Source organism: Lactuca virosa, chromosome 1 (assembly GCF_052849685.1).
Source record: "Lactuca virosa cultivar CGN04683 chromosome 1, Lactuca_virosa_CGN04683_v6, whole genome shotgun sequence".
NCBI lineage: Eukaryota > Viridiplantae > Streptophyta > Magnoliopsida > Asterales > Asteraceae > Lactuca > Lactuca virosa.
Window position 1 is genome coordinate 69,125,822 of NC_136426.1, and position 24,792 is coordinate 69,150,613.

At 37.5% G+C, this 24,792-nt stretch overlaps 2 protein-coding genes and 1 pseudogene across 2 annotated transcripts; 1 reads left to right on the plus strand and 2 right to left on the minus strand.

The window, feature by feature from the left end:
- Window positions 1-8,189: 8,189 nt before the first annotated feature.
- Window positions 8,190-10,951, plus strand: LOC145144598 (Core-2/I-branching beta-1,6-N-acetylglucosaminyltransferase family protein). Its single transcript, XM_079074879.1, has 2 exons — window positions 8,190-9,133; window positions 10,079-10,951. Exons 1-2 carry the CDS (start codon window positions 8,624-8,626, stop codon window positions 10,715-10,717), a joined length of 1,149 nt encoding a protein of 382 aa, XP_078931005.1. The 5' UTR covers window positions 8,190-8,623; the 3' UTR covers window positions 10,718-10,951.
- A 591-nt stretch (window positions 10,952-11,542) lies between these two features.
- LOC145144582 (IAA-amino acid hydrolase ILR1-like 4) lies at window positions 11,543-13,881 on the minus strand. The gene is made up of 5 exons (XM_079074878.1): window positions 13,331-13,881; window positions 12,912-13,037; window positions 12,369-12,683; window positions 12,139-12,267; window positions 11,543-12,051 (listed from the first exon to the last, which is right to left on the minus strand). Exons 1-5 carry the CDS (start codon window positions 13,664-13,666, stop codon window positions 11,656-11,658), a joined length of 1,302 nt encoding a protein of 433 aa, XP_078931004.1. The 5' UTR covers window positions 13,667-13,881; the 3' UTR covers window positions 11,543-11,655.
- Window positions 13,882-14,744: 863 nt separating this feature from the next.
- LOC145144614 (ESCRT-related protein CHMP1B pseudogene) lies at window positions 14,745-15,776 on the minus strand (annotated as a pseudogene).
- Between the last annotated feature and the right edge of the window lie 9,016 nt (window positions 15,777-24,792).

Consider the following 24,792-nt stretch of genomic DNA (forward strand, 5'->3'; position numbering starts at 1 on the left):
CGGCCGTACACTTATGGTCAAACATGCATAAAAGGGTCTTTGAACAATAGGAAAGCTAGTGGGTCGATTGCTCATCAAGAATATGAACTAGATTCTCACTTTGGAGGCCCTTTTGGGGTGTTTTGAGGGGTGTACGGCCATGCAAGGGTCTACGGCCGTACACTCCTTTTGTACCAGCTAAAAGGTTGATTCTAGGGTGTTTAACAAGAGATCCTAACATGTACTAAGCATAGAGAAAGGATACTTACAATTTGGAGGCTCAAAAGGGTGTTCACAACCACCAAGAACAAGTGTGTGTTCTTGGTGTTCTTAGTGAAAGATGAAGATCTTGAAGATCTACCCAAAAAGATGATTTCCATGGATGAAATCAAAGGGTGTTACTAGGTTAATAAGGATAACAACTAATCAAAAGGAAGAAAGGCTTACATTCTTGAAGATCGGGGTGGAAAGCTTGATGATAGTTGAGAGAAAACTCGAGTTTTTGACTTGGAAACTGAAGAAATGACTATAAATGAAGGGGATATCAAACTTATGGAGGTGGTGTACGGCCAACATGGGTGTACGGCCATACACCCATGTGTACGGCCGTACACTCCCTCTGATGGAGTGTTCGGTTCGATTTCAACGCGAAGAACTTTAGCTGACACTTCCCTAAACCCAATGCTTGAATGTACTGAGCTTAGAACCCTTAAACAGACTCTAAACAATGTTAACTGATAGCAGAACGAGTCTGACACACAGTTGAATTGAATGGCTGGACTTACGAGGCAAAAAATTTCGGGTTGTCACAGTTATGATTTTTATAAAATCATTAATTCTTACCCTCGGTGGGCTCGAAAATGAAAGTCAAAACCGGCCAAAACAACTAAAAAGAAACTTGTAGTACCTTTTGAGATCATCACATAGATATAGAGAGGGTCTAGATTGGAGCACACACGAGGAAGTAATGATTTTGGAAAAAAAAATCTGTACTTGCACGTCAAGTGCGCTGCGCACCTGACACCGGATGCGATCAGATTGCGAGAGACGTGGCTGAGTAGGGGAGGGGACACGTGGCAACTTCCTGTGGAGCCATGGTGTTCAAATGCACGCCACGCATAGGAAAGGTACGACGCGCACCCCCAAAAATCGACTATAAATATAGGGTTATGTCATTCACTCCAGCACACCTTCAAAACCCTCCTCTCTTTCTCTCTAGTTCGTGTGTTGCCTCGTGGAGCGGTCCATGGATTTCCGAGCTCGTCTCTACCCTACATCAACGGTTTCAAACCCTAGAGTGAGTTCACGACCCTTATTTTACCGTTTTAAAATGTTTTCAGGGGGGATACATGCTTAACAAATGATTTTATCAAAATATTTACTTTATAAATATAAAGTCATTTTATTATAAGCAAAATGCCTTAGGATAGTATAACTGTAGATAATATGCCTAGATTTAAGCTATGATCTATGTCTAAAGGATATGATGCCTGATAATCTAGGGGTAGGTATTACCTAGATGTTATAATGGCCAAATCCCTAGGAAACTTTAAGTACCTAGGAGTTATGCTAAACAAGATTTAGGATATGCATTATACTTAGTTGTTACGCTGCCTAAATATTCTGTTAAAATAACCATAATTAGAGTATATATATGACAATTTATATATATCAGATAATTATGAGATCATAAATATAATTATCATTTGATGATATATACCCGGAAGAGGTATATACAAAGATAGTGTGATGTATATATATATATATATATATATATATATATATATATATATATATATGTAGGGGTAATTATTATAAAGATAAAAGATTAAAATATAAAATATAAAAGCCTATGGTTAATACGTTAGTGAGTTGGTTATTCATCCGAAATCCTTGATTAAATTCGGCATGTCCCCAATACCTATAATCGTTAATCTTGTGAGAGCTAGGAAGTTATGTAGAGATCTATACGGGGCCCTGACAACCCACCTGCGATTGCTAGCTACAATCCCGACAGGATACCTTTCATATAGGTTACTATTCGACGTCCGATGAAGCTTCGTGATTAGGGGTACATTTACGATCATAGCGTTGATTATAAGGGCTCAAGTTAATATATTAAAAATTGCCTTAGAGCTTAGATTACCATTAGGGACGCCTGGTATGGTAATTAAAATACGTTAGGATCGTTAGAAATCCTTGAAAGATAGTAAATTAGGATTAACAATAGACAATCATAATTAAAATACATTAGGATCGTTAGATATCCTGAAAAGATAGTCATTTAAGATCAGTAAAAGATATTTTAAAATATAGAAGACTATATAAATAAATAAGAAATGTTTTCACTAAAGAAAAGTATTCTTAAAAGGAATTCAAAAATTCAAAATAAAAACGCGTGCACTTACCAACATTATGTTGACTTTCATAATACATGTATTCTCAGGAATATGAGTGTGGAAGAGTGTCCCCCGAGTATGAAGGAAGTTTGCAAGAAAGTTGTTGAAGTTTAGTATAGTTATTTTAGGAGTTTATGTTTGTCCCTAGAATAATGTAATCCTTCAAAATCAACAATAAATAAATATTTAAAATATACCTTTGTGTTTGATTGTATTTGTTGCCAAGATCCAATTATCCTTACGTCGCACTGCCCAGTGTTTCCGCCAACAGTTGGGCAGGGTGTGACAGATTGGTATCAGTGTAACACCCATAAAAATCATAAGAAATTTAAACTTTTTTAAAACCAACCCAAATTCACAAATTGTTTACAACCATAGTTTTCAAAACATTTCCAACATCAGAGTCTCCCAAAATCATAAGTCAAAACATAAGGATTTGTACGGTCACGCCTTCGCCTTCCCGCGGTCATCTGAAGTACCTGAAACATAACCCAAAACTATAAGTCAACGCTTAGTGAGATCCCCCAAAGTACCACCACACAAACAATTAACATATACAATAACAGCATGTCGGGTCCAATCAACCATCAGGTTAGAATACCCCCAAGCCCATCAACCATCGGGTTGGAATGCCAATACACTATGGGTCCAGTCAACCATCGGGTTGGAATACCCCAGGCCCCTCAACCATCGGGTTGGAATGCCAATCTACAACGGGCCCTGTCATTCTTGGGATGGAATACCGTCGGGCCCATTCAACCATCGGGTTGGAATACCCCCGGCCTATTGGCTCACGCACAAAGCAGTAAAGTCTCAACCACCAACCAAATATGTGTACATATACATAACACATAAACATATAAACATGAGTTTGAGATATCTCATGGATCAGCCGAATCTAAACATGAGATAACGTAGGTGGCTTGACGTGGTCAAGGATTATGACTGCGAGATTTTGTACCACCTATAGAAAATGAATGTGGTCGCTGATGCTTTGAGCCGCAAGTAAGCTAGTTTTTCTATTGGGAGCTTATGTATGAGGATTTTGATTGATTCACCACTTCTGGATTGATTAGGGAGGCTCAGGCCGAGGGTGTCAAGAAGGAGAATTGGAAGCATGAGCGAATCAGAGGTGAGATTGACAGGTTTTCTATCGATGGTCGTAGATTATTGACCCGGTGTGGTCGGGTTTGGGTACTAGATTTTGGCGGGATCAGACAGACTGTAATGGAGGAGATACATAAGTCCAGATTTTCGATACACCCTGGAGCCACCAAGATGTATCGGGATTTACGACTTAGTTATTGGTGGTCGTGTATGAAGATAGAGATAACCTGATATGTTGAGAGGTGTTTGACCTGTCGGATGGTCAAGGACGAGCACCAGAGGCCGCATAACAAGCTTCAGCCTTTGGAGGTTCCCATGTGGAAATGGGAACAAATCACCATGGATTTCATCACCAAACTACCTCGTACGGCTAAGGGATTTGATGTGATATAGGTTATAGTGGACCGTCTAACCAAGAGTGCCCACTTTCTAGTTATTCGAAGAGCTCCTCGGCCGATAAATTAGCCGATGTTTATGTATGTGAGATCGTCGCTCGGCATGGTGTTCCAGTTTCCATTGTAGCCGATCAAAATGTTCAGTTCACTTCTCAATTTTGGCAGAGGTTCCACAAGGAACTGGGTATGAGGTTGCATTTTAGCACTGCTTATCATCTGCAGACTGACGGTCAGAGCCAGAGGACCATCCAGACGCTCGAGGATAGGTTGAGAGACCATGTGATAGATTTTAGTGGGAGTTGGGATTCCTACCTTCCTCTGGATGAGTTTTCTTACAATAGCAACTATCACTCCAGTATCGGTGCGCCGCTATTTGAGCTTCTCTATCGGAGGAAGTGTCATACCCCAGTCTGTTGGGGAGAGTTCGATCACAGGGTCATGGGAAAGACCGATGTGGTTCTCCAGACGACAGATCTTATCCAACAGATCAGACAGAGGTTGCAGACAACTCAGAGTCTGCAGAAGAGTTATGCTGACAGACGTCGATCCGAGTTGGAATTCCAGGTCGGCAATATGGTTTTACTAAAGGTATCACCCATGAATGGTGTGATACGCTTCAGGAAGAGGGGCAAGTTGGGACCCCAATTCATCGGGTCGTTTCGAGTAGTGGCCAGGGTAGGCAGGGTGACCTACCGACTGGATATTCTTGATGAGCTCAGCCAGATTCATAACACCTTTCACGTCTCCCGGCTACGTAAGTGTGTAGCTGATGATTCATCAGTGGTTCCTTTAGATGACATTCAGGTTGATGATCGCCTGAATATGTTAAGATACCAATGAAAATTCTGGATAAGAAGACGAAGACCTTGCGCAACAAGGTGGTATCATTGTTCAAGTTCCAGTGACAACATCAGAAGGGTTCCGAATGGACTTGGGAGCCTGAGGCAGAGATGTGAGAGCACTACCTTTAGTTATTTTTAGCTTAGGACTTCGATGATGAATTCTAATTCAAGTGGGGGGAGAATTGTAACATCCGTTCCAGGTATGAATCAACTTTGTATGCATTAACTTTAATTTGGGTGGTCACGTCGTGGTAGAGCATCCCCACGACGTGGCAAAAAGTTTTGGACCGTGAGATTTAAATGACCCGCCACGGCGTGACAGGTGTGTTTAGTGAAAAACCCTAATTTTAGGATTTAGGCCATATATAAAGAACATTAAGTCTAGGGTTCCGGCCTCTATCTCCCTCTCAAACTCACAAAACCTAACCCTAGCCTCCATTGAAGTTGTGAGCTCATTCTTGGTACTTTTTGGTGATTTTTGAAGGAGATGTAAGCCCTTGGTGTAGTAGTTACTTGGAAAGCATCATTTTCTTCAGCTAGCACATCTCTTGGACCTTGGTGAGTGTCCAATATCCAACCTTTTTCTTTCCATGTTACTAGATCTCTTGATTTTGTGCCTTTTCTTCATGTCTTGATGGATTTGAGTGGTGGAATCTCATAAAGTTTGCAAATTTATGAATCTCCAGACCATTTTGGGTTTCAGATGCTTTGGATCTGGAGTAATATTGAACTTTAGCATCATGCATGCGGGATTGGCCAAAAACCCTCATTTTGACCTAAAATGGAAAGGACATTCGTTGGACATGCATGTCCATAAAGCCACAATTTTTAGGGTTTATTAGGAGTATGAAGTCATTCTAGAAACTTTGGAGGTGCAACTCTAAGGATTGGGTGCTTAATGAGAGTCATGATGCATTAAGTTATCCTTAGGAGTTGGGATTTTTGAAGGAGATGTAAGCCCTTGGTGTAGTAGTTACTTGGAAAGCATCATTTTCTTCAGCTAGCACATCTCTTGGACCTTGGTGAGTGTCCAATATCCAACCTTTTTCTTTCCATGTTACTAGATCTCTTGATTTTGTGCCTTTTCTTCATGTCTTGATGGATTTGAGTGGTGGAATCTCATAAAGTTTGCAAATTTATGAATCTCCAGACCATTTTGGGTTTCAGATGCTTTGGATCTGGAGTAATATTGAACTTTAGCATCATGCATGCGGGATTGGCCAAAAACCCTCATTTTGACCTAAAATGGAAAGGACATTCATTGGACATGCATGTCCATAAAGCCACAATTTTTAGGGTTTATTAGGAGTATGAAGTCATTCTGGAAACTTTGGAGGTGCAACTCTAAGGATTGGGTGCTTAATGAGAGTCATGATGCATTAAGTTATCCTTAGGAGTTGGGGTTTTGGGATCTTGACTTATTGAGGGGTCTTGAGGAATAAAGTAGGAAAATTTATCTATCAAGACCATGGGAAGGATCAGATATGAGCTTTGGAGCTCTTGAAGTTGGGGGGGAGGGGGATGACTTAATGGTTTAAGTTGTCTAGACCAGTCCCCACGACGTGGCGATTAGGTCGAGGCCCATCTGATTTGTCGACTAGTAGCCGCGGCGTGACCAAGGATGGCCACGGCGTGACGACTAGCTGGCATTGACTTTGACTTTTACCGTTGACTTTTACCAAGTTTAACTTAGGGGCACTTTGGGTATTTTAAGCTGTAGTTTGAGTTTAGGTCAATGTTTGTTGTTTAGGTGACGTGTAGAGTTGGCATTTGGAGCTGCGTTCTTTTCTGCTATCTTTTCAGACTGCGAGGTGAGTTTTCCTCACTGTACTCATGGGTCGAAGGCACCAATGTCGACCTACTAGGTTATGTATCTTGGTATATAGGATGTTGTTATGTTATATTGATCAGCTAGATATGTATGATTATCTGTTTGTCGGTTATATGTTTATATGTTGCATATGTCGACATAGTGTGGTTGGGTTGAGGTTATACTGCTTTGTGTTGTAAGCCAACAAATCTGAGGCAATCCAATTGGGAGATTGTAGGTCAGAGTGGCAATCCAACCGGGAGGTTGTGGGCCAGGGTAATCCAACCGGGAGGTTGTGGACCCAACATGCAATATGTATGGCTATCCAACCGGGAGGTTGTGGGCCATGGTAAGCCAACCGGGAGGTTATGGACCCAACATGTAATATGTATATTTGTTTGGTTGTGTGTGGTACTTTGGGGGAACTCACTAAGCTTTGACTTACAGTTTAAGTGGTATGTTTCAGGTACTTCTGATGATCGGAGCAAGACAAAGGCGTGATCGTACACATCCTTTGGTGAAATGTTTTGGAGATGTTATGATACATTAATTTTGGAACAATTGTACTTGATCTTGAGTTTTTCTTACTTAGGTTTGATTGAAAACAATGATTTCTCTTTAATATAAAAATGAAATTTTTTATTGTGATTTTGGTATGTTACAGCTAGATGATGTAACTTTCTACCCCTACTTTGGTCATTTTTGACGATTGAAGTTCTTGGTTTTCTGCTGTGCGTTTACATAAATCTCTTAAAAATTGCTCAGAGGTGGTGTTCTTGATGATGTGGTGGATGATTTGGAAATGTAGAAATAGTTTCATGTTTGCTACAAAGAAGTGGAGATTGGCGGATCTTTTTGACAATATTATCACTCAATCATTATTTTGGGTTAATTATAGGAGTAGAAAGTTTTCTATTAATTGGGTGGGTTGGCTTCAAGACCCAAACGTTGCTATTTCTTAATGTTCTTGTAATGACCTTTTGGTTTTCCCAGCTAGTTTCTTGCTAGTGTGGTGTGTTTTTAATTCCATTGATGTTCCAAAAAATGTAAGAAATTTCAATTAAACATAAATAATTGAAGACTTCTATTTATTACTTACTTTTATTTAATGAAATGTATTACATATTTGACCTATACTAGCAAATCATTCTACAATATCCCATTTTACATGGCCCAAATAGATTATCAATTAGTTTTTATCATTTATTATTTTTTATCGGCTAACATCTAGTTTTTTAGCTAATCTGTCAAACATGACTTTATAAATCTGTCCTTATTTATTTACTTTTATTTTCTCATATATTATTATTGTTTAAATAACTTTTAAACATTATTTATATAGATATCACTTAATAAGTAAACACTTAGGAAAGATGAGAAACTGTCACTAAACTTTCATCCACATTTCAACAGCCTGTGGAAATTTGTACCGGAGAAAACACGGCCAGTGGAAACTCACAAAGCATGATGTAACCAATTTCCTCATTAGCTAAATTTTACATCAGATATTTAAATTAAATAAGTTTAATACTAGTAGTATAAATAATTAAAAGTTAAAACATATATGTTACTACATACTTTAATAAAATTTAACCTTTTTAGGTTGTTTTAATAAAGAATTTATTAAAATCCTGCATTAAATTCCGTCATTCTTTTGTTGCCTTGTTGCCTTGTCTCTTGACTCTCTTCCCACCTGCACATTCACCAACACTCTCCTTCGATCACACTCGAAAAGAACCAACACTACAAAACACTCCCAACTCCCAACTCTTATGTCGGCTGACATTCATCAAACTTACGTTTCTTTCATCCTCACCTCACTCTTCCCCAAAAAAACCAGCTTAGATATCTGTAGTTAGAAGATCTACTCCTTCCTCTTATTTTTATTTCTTACTTTACTGTGAAGAATCGCATGAGGGTTTTGATTTTCTCGACATGGGTATAGATTTTTTTACAAAAGAATTTCATGTTTAGATGGCAGAAGCATGAAATTTTTACATAATCGCAAGGTTTTTGTCGGATTTTTTGTGTTCTTAACCGAAAAGGTGCAGTGGAGGTGTTTGTGAAATCGTCTTTTTTCTGCCCTAAAAAATGCAGTCAAGGTTAGTGACAATGGAGGAAGGCAAAGATCCCACCAATAGTTCAATCAAGACAAATCAATCTAGGGTTTTTCCATTTAGATTACTTAGATTCATGTTGATTTTTCTAGGCGCGGGCATTATTCTTTCAATCATTAGTATACGCATGAACAGAAATTTAGGCTTTCGGACTATCATTCCAGGAACACAGCCTTGTTTTCAAGAACCCATTAGTTTACAGAATCTGATTAAGCCTCCATCAAATTACATGCATACCATGAATGACAGTGAGCTGTTATGGCGAGCTTCAGTTGTTCCTCAAATCAAAGAATACCCGTTCAAAAGAATACCTAAAATTGCATTCATGTTCTTGGCAAGAGGACCATTACCTCTGTCACCATTGTGGGAGAAGTTTTTTGAAGGAAATGAAGGACTTTATTCAATTTATGTTCATTCTTTGCCTTCGTATTCACCAGATTTTTCAACATCTTCAGTCTTTTATGGGAGACAAATTCCTTGTCAGGTTAGCAACATTTATCTTCTATGCCCTTTCTTACATTCTTGAAAATTATGTGATAATTGTGATTTCATAATTGGTTTGTAGTGTTTGGGTGGTCTATTTTTGAATATGATTATATGATCATCTAGGTTTAGTTTGATACTGATTTTAACAAAATTGATTACCAAGTAGTGGAGTAAAATGGCTTGTAATTGTATACCCTTTAATTTATATCTCCTACAACACGTTTTAATTCAATTTTTGTTCCACAAAAAAGATAGAATAAAATTTGAAATTTTTGTCCCAATAAAATCTCTGTCTCTGCAAAAGATGTGAATGCCCTCATCATCATTGAAAATAGCAGAAAGAAAAGCCAATGGACTGTGTGTTTTTGTTTTACTTAATTCAGAAAGAAAAGTTAGGTCTATTTCGATGCATAAAGAAAAGTTAGGGCTATTTTCATTTTTACTTAATGGACTAATGGGGACATGACTTGGGGATGTTTTTTTTCCCTCATTAAGTGTTGTTCTTGGGGAAGAAGATGTGTGAGTTTGAATAGGTTTTAAAATAAGTAACAAAAAAGAGAGAGTTTGGTTTAAGGGTAGCAACCTAATAAATGAGGTCTTAATGGATAATGGACTAAGACACCCTCCTCAGTCTCACCTAACCCATTAAGCTCATCTGTTTATATCATGTCAAAAAGAAACACCACTATATATCTAGTCACATTAAATCATGTCCCCATTTTTAAGTAAAAAAGAAACAACTCCGTAATCTTGTAAGTGTTTCCGTTTTACTTTTTAATGCATCAAGAAAAGTGTTTCTTTTTCTTTCTCTCATATATAACTCAACGTTGACAATCAATTCAAATATACTAGATTCAACGTTTCCAAATTTTATCAAAACCCATATTTCATTTAGATATATATAAATAACGAAAACTCTTTTTTTTTTTTACTCTAAATGTAGATGGTGGAATGGGGAAGAATGAGCATGTGTGATGCAGAAAGACGACTTCTAGCCAATGCATTACTTGATATCTCAAACGAATGGTTTGTCCTCTTATCAGAAGCATGCATACCTCTTCACAATTTCAGCATAATTTATCGATACATTTCAAGATCAAGATTCAGCTTCATGGGTGCAATGGATGAACCTGGACCATACGGGCGGGGTAGGTACAACCCCAACATGTTACCAGAAGTCAACATTAGTCAATGGCGAAAAGGGTCTCAATGGTTTGAAACCAATAGGAATCTTGCAGTTGATATCATTAAAGACACCAAATTTTACCCTAAATTTGAACAGTTTTGTAGACCTGCGTGTTATGTTGATGAACATTATTTTCCTACCATGTTGACTATTCAGTCTCCATATTTGTTGGCAAATAGGAGTCTTACCTATGTTGACTGGTCAAGGGGTGGGGCCCATCCGGCTACTTTTGGGAAGAATGATATGAGGAAGGAATTTTTTAAGAAGATTCTTGAAGATCAAAAGTGTGTTTATAATAATCAGCCGACTTCTGTTTGTTTTCTTTTTGCACGGAAGTTTGCTCCTAGTGCTTTGGATGTGTTGTTGGAACATTCGATGGAGTTCTTTGGGTTCTAGTTCAAGATTCTGCAGAATTTTTTAGCTGATTACTTGTATTTAAGCAGCATGAGATACTATTACTTACTGAGTAAATCTTAATCTTAGGAAGATTTATGGAACAGTTGATGGCTGAATAATAATTTGTTATCACTATTGATGTAGTGACACAGTTGTATAATACAAAATCAGAGATTTTGTGTTTGTATTTGTATAAAACACTCTGTTTTATGGAAACTTAGATGCTTTTTGTTCTGTGTTTTGATATGTATTTTCAATGATTATTGTTGTTTTAAGTTGTAGATGATTAGTTTTTTTTTTTTTTTTTTTTTTTATGAATCTGATTCTTTATGGTTGAAATAATTAGTTTAGAACTAGTTAAGACAGGCTGATTGTCCAAGGTTTGTTTCTTATGATGAATGAAATTATGAAGTGGTAATGAAATGAGCAAGATAATAGAACGAATCCTTACCTTATATAATCATGTTTGATTGGTTTGAAGGGATAGTCACATGTTTGTTATGTACTATCAAAAATTTAAATGAAATTAATTTGATAAATATATATATATATATATATATATATATATATATATATATATATATATATATATTAGCTTTGACAAAATAACAATATCTCGTTAAATAAATTATATATAAACATGTTTCATTTCATTTGAAATATATATTCAAGACAATGTTATTACTTATTAGTCACTTAAAATTGTTAAGTCGCTTTTTTTTTCATTCCTCAGTAATGCTACATTCCATTCCTTCTTCAATCGTTGCATACTAAACACTACCTAAGATAAGATATAAAGATGACCTACCATACCACTAGATTCACTGACAAAAATTAAGCAATATATTAATATATAAACAACACCACCAATTATTATAGCTTCAAAATAGTCTCTTTGTCAGCAAGAAGCAGCAAATTAATCCATATGAGATAACAATTCACAGTTCAACATGTTGATGTCTCTCCAAATCCTGAGTTTGACCAAGGTACCTTGCAGCTAAAGTCGCCTGCAATGCAGCACCATAAGGAAGAACATCTTCATTAAGTTCAAAAAATGGTGAATGCAACGATGCAGGTGTTCCCTTTTTTTCATCCTTCATTCCAATAAAATAAAAATAACCAGGTATAATCTCTTGGTAGAATGAAAAATCCTCTGCCCCCATTAATGGTGGTGTCTCTTTAACATTATCAACACCAAGAACATCTCCTGCAATTTCTTGGAAGAATTTGTGTAACCCCTCATGGTTTATTGTAGCAGGGAAGAAGGGTTTATCCTTTGAACCAAATGTCACACTTGCATTACACCTATGTACACTTGCTTGCCCTACAATAACCTGTTTTTCAGATTATATTTTAGTTTTGGATAAATGTAATCTCAAATTCTAAGTTTTTGTATTTATTAATGCATACATATTACATACCTCCTCTATTCGTTGCTTCAATTGCATAAAACTTTGTTTAGAGAAAGCACGGAAGGTTCCACCAATGGTGACTGAATCCGGAATAACATTAAAAGCACCACCTCCATGAAATTTGGCAACCGTAACAACCTAAAAAATAAAAATAAAAAATTTCTTTTTTATTTTTTATTTTCATAACAATCAATGACAATTCATCTATGTATTTTCATAACACAACGCTGTTGGGAAACCTGAGAATCAAGAGGATCGGTTTCTCTTGACACGAGTTGCTGTAAACTGACAACCACATTTGAGGCTGCTAAAATTGGGTCGATTGAGTGGTGGGGGATGGCGGCATGACCACCTTTTCCGGTGATGACCGCTTCAAAAACACCACTTCCGGCCAAAATAGCACCGGATTTTGAGAACACTTGGCCAAGAGATTGCTGTGGAGAAACATGTAAACCAAATATGGCTTTCACATTCTCAAGAGATCCGCTATCCACCACCTGTTTTGCACCACCACCGCCTTCCTCCGCCGGTTGAAAAACCAGGACTACTGTTCCCTGCCAAAATGGTAACAAATATATGTAAAATGTTTTGAGTAATTTGTACTCGTATGCTCATACAGAACATGAAACTCTTTTAAAAATGAAAAAGAGGGTTAATGCAAGAAAAACCTAAATAATTGTTAAGAATTCAATCCTTTTAACTTATAAACAAGAACCCATACTGCATCTAAATTCCATCTACCAAAATGGTGAGCATTCAAAATAGAGGCCAAACAAACCTACCTTCAAAAGATGGCTATGGTTTTTGAGAATCTTGGCTGCCCCAAGAAGCATAGTGACATGACCATCATGACCACATGCATGCATCTTTCCAGGAACTTTACTCTTGTGTTTCCATTCCACCATTTCCTAATCACAAAGATCATAAAACTTCTCAATACACTTATTATGCTACATCCACGAGTATTGAGCAGTTAGAATTTGAGTCAATTTTATCGAATTGGGTGTAAATAAGACCTCGAAACAATAACTATAAGAACTTGACTTGAGTTCTTATTAAGTCAATGTTCAAAACACATAACAAGTAGTTCTTGTAATCAGCCAGAGTTCAAAACTCAAAACAATAGAAATGGATAATAAATCTCGCAGAAAGTTAATCAACTTCAACTATCTTAGAAATTAAGCTTAAAAATGAACAAAACCTGCATGGAAAGAGCATCCATATCTGCCCTTAGAGCAACAAACGGAGGTTCGCCGGAGCCGATGAATCCAACAACGCCGGTAACTGCAATTGGGTGTTTGTAAGAAATCCCCAATTTATCCAATTCTTCTCTGATAACTTTACTTGTCTCGAATTCTTGATATCCCAGCTCTGGATTCTCATGTATCTTTCTCCTAACCCCCACCATCCAATCAAAAACCTCACTTTTCTTTGCAAATTTGAGAAATTCTTGCGAGATCTCAGAAACCCCAAATGAGATTTGAGGTTTAAGAAACGAAACAATCATAATTACAAAAAACCATTTCGAAAATTTCATTTCTTCGGTCTGAACAACTAAGTAATAGTCAGTACGATGGTAAGATTGAATTCGAAAGAAGACGAATTACAGAAATTGGTGAAGAAAATCAGTAGGGCGAGGAAGGTGAGCGTGTATGTTGTGTGATTAACTGATTATGAGCATCGTAGTTCATTGGGAATGAGGTGAAATACAGGGAGAAAAGGTTGAATTGACGAATATTTGTGTTAAAAAATAAGGAGTAGGTGAATTAAGATGCCGTCGATATTTTCGCGGTGGCTCCTCCGTTGATTCCCGCCGGCACTTAATTTGTAAACGTGCTTTAATTGAAAAGCATGTGCGCAAATGACAACTCATCGATCCGTTTGAGATCATTAATTTTTCGTGTCCGTATATTTGAATTATTGGTTTTTAGTTTGGTTTTTCTATGAAGCTAAGATTCTAATTTCGTGTAGCAAATTTTGTGATACTCATGCACATTATAGTCGATATTTCTTGAAGAAAGTGCTTAACACGATGATTGTCGATATCCAAGTTGATTATCATCACATTATTCCATGTTCCGGATTCTAACAATTAAGTTATTAGTTTAATCGTTATATTGTTTTTTTTGTTCATCTTGTTATCCACTCCATTAGATCCAGCTTCAAAATTTGTCTCTTGTTTTATGATAATGTTATTCGTTAGAGATATAAACATGACTCGTATATTAGTAAAAAATGGATAGAGATTGCAACCCCTAGAAATAAAAAACAATAATTCTCAAATTCATGAACAATACAAGATCCCTGCATCTTGAAGATCTCAAACCCAAGATTTTTCTTAGGAACTCGCTTCATAAATTAGTAAGAAATCTATTTTGTTGCATAAATTTATATAAAGAGTGCAACTCAAACCTCATACCATAAATAATACAAAACTACACCAGGCTAAGGCTACAATTTCTTGACCAATTTGTTCTCTTTTCAAGATCATATCTTACTTCTTGGCTGCTATGTTGAAGCATCTTTAAAGTTTCCTAATATTACAAGACACAACTGGCTCTTAAGTATTATCTGCTTGCTGAATCAAAATGATACCATATGAAAAGTTATAGCAGTCATCAAAACTACAGATACCCACATACTACATGAAGAAATAAAGAAACAAAAACTAATATAATGTTGACAAACATTTCATATTCTTACTATGAATCAATCACCTTTTAATAGAATAGACAGTATAAAAGCCAGACATAAAACCATATTAAAGTCAGTAAAATGTACACATTTATTCTGGAATTGCAGATAGTTATATACTACTGATCAGACAATTTCAGTTACCCGCGAGCTTTAAGTTCTGCAAGACGCCTAGACAGATCATCTTCATCAACCTTCTCGGCATTCTTTGTTGGCACAGCGTGCGCAGCTGGTTGCGGCAAACCCACAGACACCTCCAGACCATAATCATCAGCCACTTGTTGCATCAAGCTGTTAACTTCTCCTTCAGGAGTCGAAAGTGAAGTGCTACCGGCCATCGAGCTCTCCATGAACTCTGCCTGTACCTCCATATTCACAAACTGTCGCTCAAACTGGTCCATCGTCTCCGACATCTTCTGCAAATTACCTGTTGCTAGGGTTGACTCAAGAGACTTGACGATCGACCCCATCGACTTGCTGATCGTATTCATCTTGGCTTGTGTATCAAGTCTTGCGACCACCGCGTCGAGGCGAGAGGCTAAACGGAGGTAATTCATCTGTTCATTACGCTTACGGATCGCGTTTTCGGCGTAAATTCGTGCTCCGTCCATGTTTCCTTTCTCGATTGCCTTCTTGACTTTGAGTTTCTCGGTTTTCTCGTCTTTTTCGCACTTCCTTGCCTGGCGTTGGAGGCTCTTCGCGGTGAATTTCAGTTCCATGATCTGATTCATCAATTTCTCCGCTTGCCCCATGTTTGGATTGAGCGACGATAGATCGGAGAAACTGCAAAAGATTTGCCCTCTTCTGAGCTAGGGTTTGGTACCTTCAATTCTTGGAGATTTGGGAATCGGGCGTTTCAATGCGTTTCATGAATTGGTTGGGTGACCGTTACAAGATTGGTTTTATATGGATGTTTTGGATATTGAACAAAACCTTCTCTTATCTTTTATTGTTTTTTTAGTAAATTACAATGAACATTGTGGTTTGGGTTAATTTGTGTTTGGTCCATAATTATTTTTATAATTTTGATCATCCTTGCAACTTGATTTGTTTCGGAGTTAGTCCCTACCTAAAAATCAAATTTATACCCTTCTTATTCTTTTTATTATTATTACTTTATTAAAAGAAATATTTCAAATAAAATAACATACATGCGGTCCCACCCCACCGTCAACCTTCTCTTATCTCTATAGTCGATGTACAAACCATCTTCTTCCCCTTTTCAATCGTCAAAGCTCCATCACCAAACAACTTGTGATAACTCATCACCACCTCCGTATCTGCAACTTTAAACACAAGACCACTCACACATAAAATGCATCCGGATGAAACCACAATAACCCCATACTTTTGAAGATTTCAGATGCAAAAAACGAAGTCGTGGTTCAAGATTCACCATCATGTTCGCTTGAATCACCATCTGCAATCAACTATGAAACCCACCACGGCCAAACCTAAAGCCTTCGTCTTCCTCCATTGTAACATATCATCAGGGAACAATGTCACGAAGGGAGTTCCATCCACACCTCTAATTAAACAAACTGGTTATTTCCAAAAAAAAAATGTAAAGCGTTTTCCATTACAACCAGAAAATGTAAAGTGATTTTCATTCAAACCAGTTAAACGATTTTAATTCAAACATGTTAAACAAACCCAATGATCTCCCAGTTGTTAAACAAACCTCCCAAAATTTCAAAACCGATGCAGCGGAGATCGAGACTGAAAAATCATAATTGACTCAAAAGAGAGGGTGAAAGAGAGGATGAGGATGAGGTGGTGGTGGTGGTGGTGGTGGAGATGACAACCATTGGAGATCAAGACTACAAAAATCAAAATTAAAAGATTATGCAACAAATTCTCGTTGATTCAGATGATGTTTCAGGAAAGGGTGATTCCTGCTTTGGACATGGGTGAACCGGAGGTGGAGACAGCAGCATGTATGTTGATTTTGTGCATCAAAAGTGAGAAGTACAATCGTTGGTGGTTTTCAGGGAATAACGAAAGAGAAATTTATCGGTGGGCGGTGGACAGAATGATGAAGAATGTATTAGTAAATCGATGTTTAGGAAGAAGATATGGGAAAGTGTGTGTTTTCGACGTTGGTAGACATATTAAAAGAAGGAGATGGATGGGAAGGGGGTTAGTGACCAAACGCAGTAGGTAAGAGGGGTGATGATCTGGAAAGAGAAGAATAGTAAGGGGTGGTGGTGGGTATCTTTAATATAAAAATAAACAAAAAGTAAAAATAAAAACAAAATCAGAAAGGGTATAATTGTCTTTCTACATCGATCCAGGACAAAACGTACAATAAAAATAAATTATAAGGATGGTCCGAATGAAAAAATGAGTTTGTAACACCTGATTCCTGGTATGTATTTTATTCAAGAATTGTATGTATTTTCTCTGGGACTCGACGAGTTGGTGGCCCAACTCGTCGAGTAGAGACGGGATCCGCGGGAAGTTTAAGTGACCTACTCGACGAGTCGGAGATTGACTCGGCGAGTAGGTTCTGTTTGAGTAAAACCCTAAATTTGAGGGTTTGCACCCTATTTAAACACTTTATCTCAGCCTCCATTGCCCTTATCACTCCCAGAGAGCTGTATATCGAAACCCTAGCCGTTTTTGTGTGTTCTAAGGTCATTTTGGTGCATTTAGTGAAGTGTGAAGCTTGAGAAGAAGAAAGAAGTTTGTGAGTTCGAGTTGAGGCTTAGAGATCCAGAGATTTTGGTCCACTTCCAGCTCAATCAAGGTAAAATACCCCTGTCTTGGTCTTCCATGTGTTATTCATTCTTAGAAGCTTGGACTTTGGGTACATTTAGGGCTTTCCAAGCCATTTTCGGATTTGTGAGGTGTGCATGGAATCTTGACTTCAGATCTGAGTCATTGGAGGGGTCTCATGGCATAAATGAAGGGTTTTATACATAAGAACAATCCTATGTGCTCATACAAACCCTAATGCTTGGATCTAGGTTTCACTATTGAACATGCAATGAATCCAAGACTTACAAACCCTAATCTAGAATACATAATTTCGAAATTAACAAATAACATCAGATCTAGATGTTTACCTCTTCAATGGAAGCTTGAATCTTCTTCCTTGGAGCTTAGAGTCACAAGTGTAACTCCTCTAATGGCTTACAAACACCACAAGCAAGAAGGCAATTATGAGAGAGGAGGGAGGATGCTTAATTTCGGCCTAGGGTTTCTCTTGGGAAGCAAGTGGCCGAAAATTGAAGGCTAGGGGTCTTATTTATACAGTAGGCTGCTAGGGTTTCAGTCCAAACCCTAATGGACAACTTAATGACCAAGCAGTCCAAGGAACCTTCTGGAATAGGGCCTTGGACGAAAATATGATGATCCTTCATCATAATTCCGTTCCCCCTTAGTCCAATAGGTTTCCCAGCCCAAAACTCAACTATCACACATTTGACAGTTTAAGCCCCTTTATTTAATTAATCTCTTTTAGTCACCAAATTAATTCCTAATTAATTGATGACTAATACTAATTAAATAAATATGATTTCTCCTTTAATATATTATTCTTATAATATATTAATAAACCATAATATCCTCTCTCTTTCCTTAAATTACCTTGTCAAGTTGCTTTGGTGAAGGCAACCCAAAAGGACCATGCATAACCGGGTCAAGTACATACCAAATATAGTTACGGGCTTAGACACTAATCCAACAATAAAGGTGCCAACTTTAAGGCCATGAGATCCCCATGCATCTTGTAGAACACCTTTTATGGCTTTTGAGCCAAAGACCCCATGCATGTGCACCAAGTTTGGAACTTTACGTGTAAAATGGACAATTAGAAGGCCAGATTTATGATTTTGAGGTGTTAAGACCCATTTAAATCGACTGTATAGTAATGGTCAAGGTTGAGCTCGACGAGTCGTTCTTAGGACTCGGCGAGCCGGGGTGTTTTGACCACCAAGTCCCTTCCATGGATGGACCAGTTTTTAGGATGGAAAATCCCTTAGTTGTTTGGACGCGTAAAGGGACCTGGGAATCATAGGACTCGGCGAGTGTATGAACAGACTCGGCGAGTCCAAAGCAATCTCCCAACCTTTGAATATGAACTCGACGAGTTGTTCATACAACTCGGCGAGTCATAGACTGGATGTATTCATAGGAGGGAGATGAACTCGACGAGTTCAAGGTCGAACTCGGCGAGTCGGTTGAAGATTGTCTGATGTGTTGTTGAAGGCGAACTCGCCGGGCTCTTGCTAGACTCGACGGGTAGGGACGAGAGTAATACATTTGGTAGTTATGGGAACTCAACGAGTTGGCGGACCAACTCGGCGAGTCGAGTCAACCAAATGTTGACTTTGACCAGGGTTTGACCTTGACTTTGACTTGGATTTGGAATGACCCTTGTAAGGGTTATGAGTATGCAATAGTAATCGGAGAAGGTTGTTGTGTATGGATTGGGGATTTGTGACGAGTCGATTCCGTGCCGAGGACAGGGCAGATACTACGCGACATTGAGGTGAGTTACCTTCTTGTAGTGGTGGGTCTACGGCCACAATGTCGGTCCACCAGTAGGAGTTGTATGTTAGATGATTGTCTTTGTGATATTCGTCTAGGTTTGCTACTACCTGATATGTTTATGTGCTAGCATGCTATGGTATATGTGATAGTGGTAGTATGAGGGGAATAGTCCCCAAGTTCGGTTGTTAGGACCGAAGGGTAGGTCGGGCACCCCAGATATGTCTGACAGTATGATTATGTTATGTTATGTGTGATAGTAGTAGTAGGGGGGTGAAATAGTTCCCGGAGTGCGGTTGTTAGGACCGAAGGGTAGGTCGACACCCCAAAATGGCTTGACATGGGTAGGTCAGCACCCCAAAACTGCTTGACATGGGTAGGTTAGCACCCCAGAACTGCTTGACAGGGTAGTGATGGGTTATGAGCACTACAACATTCCTATGGTGTACATGCAAACCCTAAAGCTTTGGATCTAGTTTGTCTAATGAACATGCAATAATCATCCAAAGCCATAAACCCTAGATCTAGCATGTGATAATCGATATTAACAAAAGAATAGGGTTTAGATCTTACCTTTGATTGTTATGTAGTAATAACAATCTATTCCTTCTTGTAATTGACTTCTGAAAGCTTAGTGTCACAAATGTCACACCTTCTAATGGCTCACAAACACCAAGAGCAAGAGGATGAAGAATGAGAAGAGGAGATGCACTCAAAAACGTCTAGAAACCCTAAGGAAACTCTTAGCCACGTTTTTGGTGCCCTAGGGGTCCTTAAATAGTGAGGCTATTAGGGTTATCTAACAAGGAAACCCTAATTTGACTGCTTAGGCTCTAAGCAGCCCATGGACTCCCTCCTTAGTGGCCTTGGACGATTTCTAATGGGTTTCCCCATAGAATTCGTCCACTCCTCTAATGTGGAGTCCATTAGCCCAATATTCAACTATCACACAATTGATAGTTCTAGTCCCCTAAGTTTAATTAATATCTTTTAGCCACAAAATTAATTCTTAATTAATTATTGACTAATATTAATTAAACAATATGATTTCTCCTTTAATATATTATTCTCATAATATATTAATAAATCATAATTAATCCTCTCTCTCCATAATTCATCCTATCAAGTTGCTTTGGTGAAGGCAACCCAAAAGGACCATGCACTATCGGGTCAAGTACATACCAAAATAGTTATGAACTTAGACACTAATCCAACAGTCTCCCACTTGGATAAGTCTAATAACTATTATGCGTATGACTTCAGATCCTGATCCGCAATCGTAGCTTTCAAAAGTCGTTGTCAACTCTGATCTTATCAGAAGCGTGTCCTTTAGATAAGGGATCATATATTCCTCCATTCTAGATATCCTATAGACGTGAGACATGGATTTAAATCATTCTCTCAGTCTATGTGTTGTTTCCCGATTTCCGATTTATGACGATTGACAACAGACTACAATTAAACACATCAAATTAGTCCTGGCTTGGCCAAGCGCTTAGGGTGTCATCACTAAATCATCGAGGGGCCCACAAATATCACTTTTATCCCACTTTGGGTAAAAGGAACGGATAAACTTCGACTCAATGCTCGCTTGCACTCACTCACCGAATCACACACAACAATACGTTTTATAACACCAAGCTACCGGTGCGTTTACATATTATCAATGTGTAACCGACTCGCAAGATATAACTCACACATCTCGGTTTCAAGAATATAAGATATTATCGTCTCACCAATCCTCGTGATAAAATCCATGAAGCGATCCAAGTGAGCGTGGGTTTATTCCAATACTCTAATCTTATAGCAGTACTCATGAACCCTGCAACAAACTTTTGCTATGTCTAAAACACTCTAGACAATCTACAGTCAGATTCATGACAATCTTCTTTCATTCCTACTTCCAAAGAATGAGCGACTGTGGAGGGTTTGAATAATCTTATTATTCGGGAAGTCAAAACATGCAAAGTGAAACACAAGAATAATACTAATCCTATATGGCCTCAAACCTTTGAGTATAAATAAAACACCTTTTATTTATCACCATATTGTTACTCATTATTTGTTGTTTCAGGTAATCAACTTACTACTTGAATTATAACTATAGTTGTCCCATGCTCTTAGCATGCACACTATGTTTTCCTATGGTCCTTACCTTGTGAAATAGTATAATTGAATAACATTTTCAATCACACTCATTTCACATTTCTTAATCCATTAGTATAAGAATACAAAATTTTCGCCACTACTAGAATATGTTAGATTCTAACATTTTATGCAACATTCCTTTTCGTAATGTCATGTCACAAAAGTCACCAAGACTCGGCCAATGAAATTACAAAATACTCTATTGGAGATTGTTACAAGACAATTCCATAGTCATGAAGTCTCATATTCAAAGTACATTCCTTTGAACATCCTTCTTGCATAAAAGTTTCTAATCTAGACATTTATTCTCGATATCCAACTCCTAATATGGAAACATTTCCATATTTTCCATATGACAACTCATTCTAAATGGAATCTTATCTATTCATAATAATGTCAATATGGTCCATCCATGATTATACTTTCAACTGTCCACAAGCGACCAATCCTTGGCGAACCTTAGATTGTCCTTGCAGTTGTTTAATTATTTTTGTCAAAAATGGTTCTATTTCCTTTTTCCCTTTAAATGCCCTAGGCATTTGGAAAATTTTTAGAACGGTCGAATATTACAGCATATGCAATCGATCCTATACCCAAAGCGTATGGGATACAATTCATAATGAAAAACGTGATACTTTACCAGTTTCTTACTATAATATCGTCATAATATTTCTATTTGCCGTGTTCTCAAAATTCGAACCATGAAGAGGGATGTCGTAATCATAATCGTATTTTGAGAATGCAAATAATAAATATACCCTTGACTAAATACAATTAAAATTTCTCGATCTAAGCTTTTAGATTGGAAACGAAGTATAACATTCTCTCCCTTAATTATAGCAAAAACAACTTTTCTACCCCTGCAACTTTGCAAAGTGAAACTTTTGTTTTTCTATAATTAATATCGCCAACTTGCAATACTTAAATAATAATCATGCTCCCACTAACATGATGATTATATCCATTCCAGCATAACATTTATGCTCCCACTAGCTTTGACACGTATTCAGAAAACAGCTGGACTTCTAAAAGACAATACTTATTGAATTCCAAAGTTCAAATTTCCAATACGATGTGCTTTGATAAGCCTTTATCTAAGCTTCTCAAAAATCACACACCTTTCCTTAGACAGCTCACATGTGTGTCTAAACTAATTCATAACTTATTTTACTAAGTCCCAAATGTTCAGACTAATTGCCAAATCTCACAATTCGAACTATGAAGAGGGATGTCGTAATCATAATCGAATTCGAGAATGCAATTTACATAATCGCTATCTCCTTAAAATCCCTCTTAGTGAAAACGTTTCCTCACAATCATTTCCATGAAGGATAGAAACCTTATGACACTTAGATTTTATGGTGCATGTGTTGTATCCATGTGATTTTGTCATAACCACAATCATAAGATAATGTTTGTGACAAATCCAAACTCTTATGGATAGAACTTGTTCATTCTTAATTTATTGCCATCAAGGGTCCCACCATTGCTTCCCAGTTATTTAGCAGCTCACCTATGCCAGTCAATGTACTTTCATTGATCAAGGTGTTTGCCCTTATGCATTCAATTGAGAACTCGTAGAACTAATATGCATAATCACTCAATTGGATTGGCACATAAATACAATTTCGTCAACACGATAGGTTATAATCCTCAAGTCGTGTGCTAGTGTTTAATAGGTTTACTTCTTGATTTGTTCTTGAAACTTTTCAAGATCTTTAGACTCCCACTGACCTCTTGACATATTAGATTCTCTTATCAAGAAACATTTCTTGGCAAAACAAATATCCAAGAGTTAGTGTGTGTCTATATCAAGACAAACCTACACATAATTTGGTACTAGTTGGTCTTTGTCTTATCCAAGACATCACAACTTACCAAAATATGAAAGTGTAAGAACATTCCTACTTAAGATTATGTCACTCAAGTCACAATCTTGGAGTATGACTCTAAGACTTGATTTTGGAACGAAGTATGGTTCATCTTATTGACTTAACCATTTTGACAATTCTCGACTCCTCTTCTTAGCCATACTAGTGCACTAAGGTATCCTTAGAGGATGAATTGTAATATGGTTCTTAAGACGATCATAAACATGATACAAAAGTACTCTCCCTTCTTCTTAGATTGGGGAGACTTTTATCTTTCTTGCCTAATTGATTCTTCTTATTCGTTCTGCCATTCATTGAAACTTTTCAATGATTTAGAATCATACTTAATCTTTTAAGTATAATCATATTTACTAATCTTTTAGCAAATCATGACGAACATTTTATCGTTCTTTGTGGTGGACTTGACTAGTGCACAACATTGTGTACCAGATCTCATTATCCTTCACTTGACTCACATACTTATGTGAACAAGGAATTAGTCTCAATTTTCCATATATGAAGGTTCTCATTCGTCACACAATACCAGTTGCATGATTCCAAGTTTCTGTCCAATTGAAACTTGGGCGATGAGAATCTTTCCTCATTTGGTAAATTTCTGACATTACCACAAATAACATAACTAAGAATCGAATCCATTCACAATATTGCTAACAATAGAACCATTCAAACACCAATTTTCATAAAATCCATCGCAAGGAAACATAAATAAGATAAATCAAAATTTATGTTATTGCGGAAAAATATTGTCCTTACAATGCGATTACAAATGAAAACTATGTAAATATTACTTAGCAATCTATCCTAACTCTAAAGTAGTAGCTTAAAAATCTGATCCTTGAATCATGCGATCGAAATCCATTTCTTCGGGATCAGACTCAGCTTGCTCCTTCCTTTAAGCTTCCTTTCCTTTCTTCGATCCTTCAAAACATTGAAATGTAATCTTATCACATCATGTATTAAGAATCTCTAAATAGGAACTTAATAGAGTTAGATAGTGAATTTTTCCTGAAGCAGAGTCATACATCTTGACTCTCCCATCTCTTAGATCTCTCAGGTAGTCAGGGCAGCTTCGTAACCAATGCCCTTTTCTTTTGGCAGTAGAAACTTATGGACTCTTTGGAATGGCACACAGGACTATCTCAGACTCAGCCTTTCTCTTGCGTAGAGAAAACTTTTCTGGACTTCCAATGTTACCATTGCCCATAGAGGGTTGGGATATTGATTTACCAGACAAATTTGCTGACCAGTGCGCCAAATCATTTCTGATTCAGCAGCAATAAGCATATAAGTCCAATCAATAAGGGTCATGTCGTGGTCCATCATATAGTACTCTCTAACGAACTTACCATATGATTCGGGAAGTGACTGAAGAACCAAGTCAACAGCCAACTTCCTTTAAACATCGATACCCAACAATCCCAATCTATCAATATGT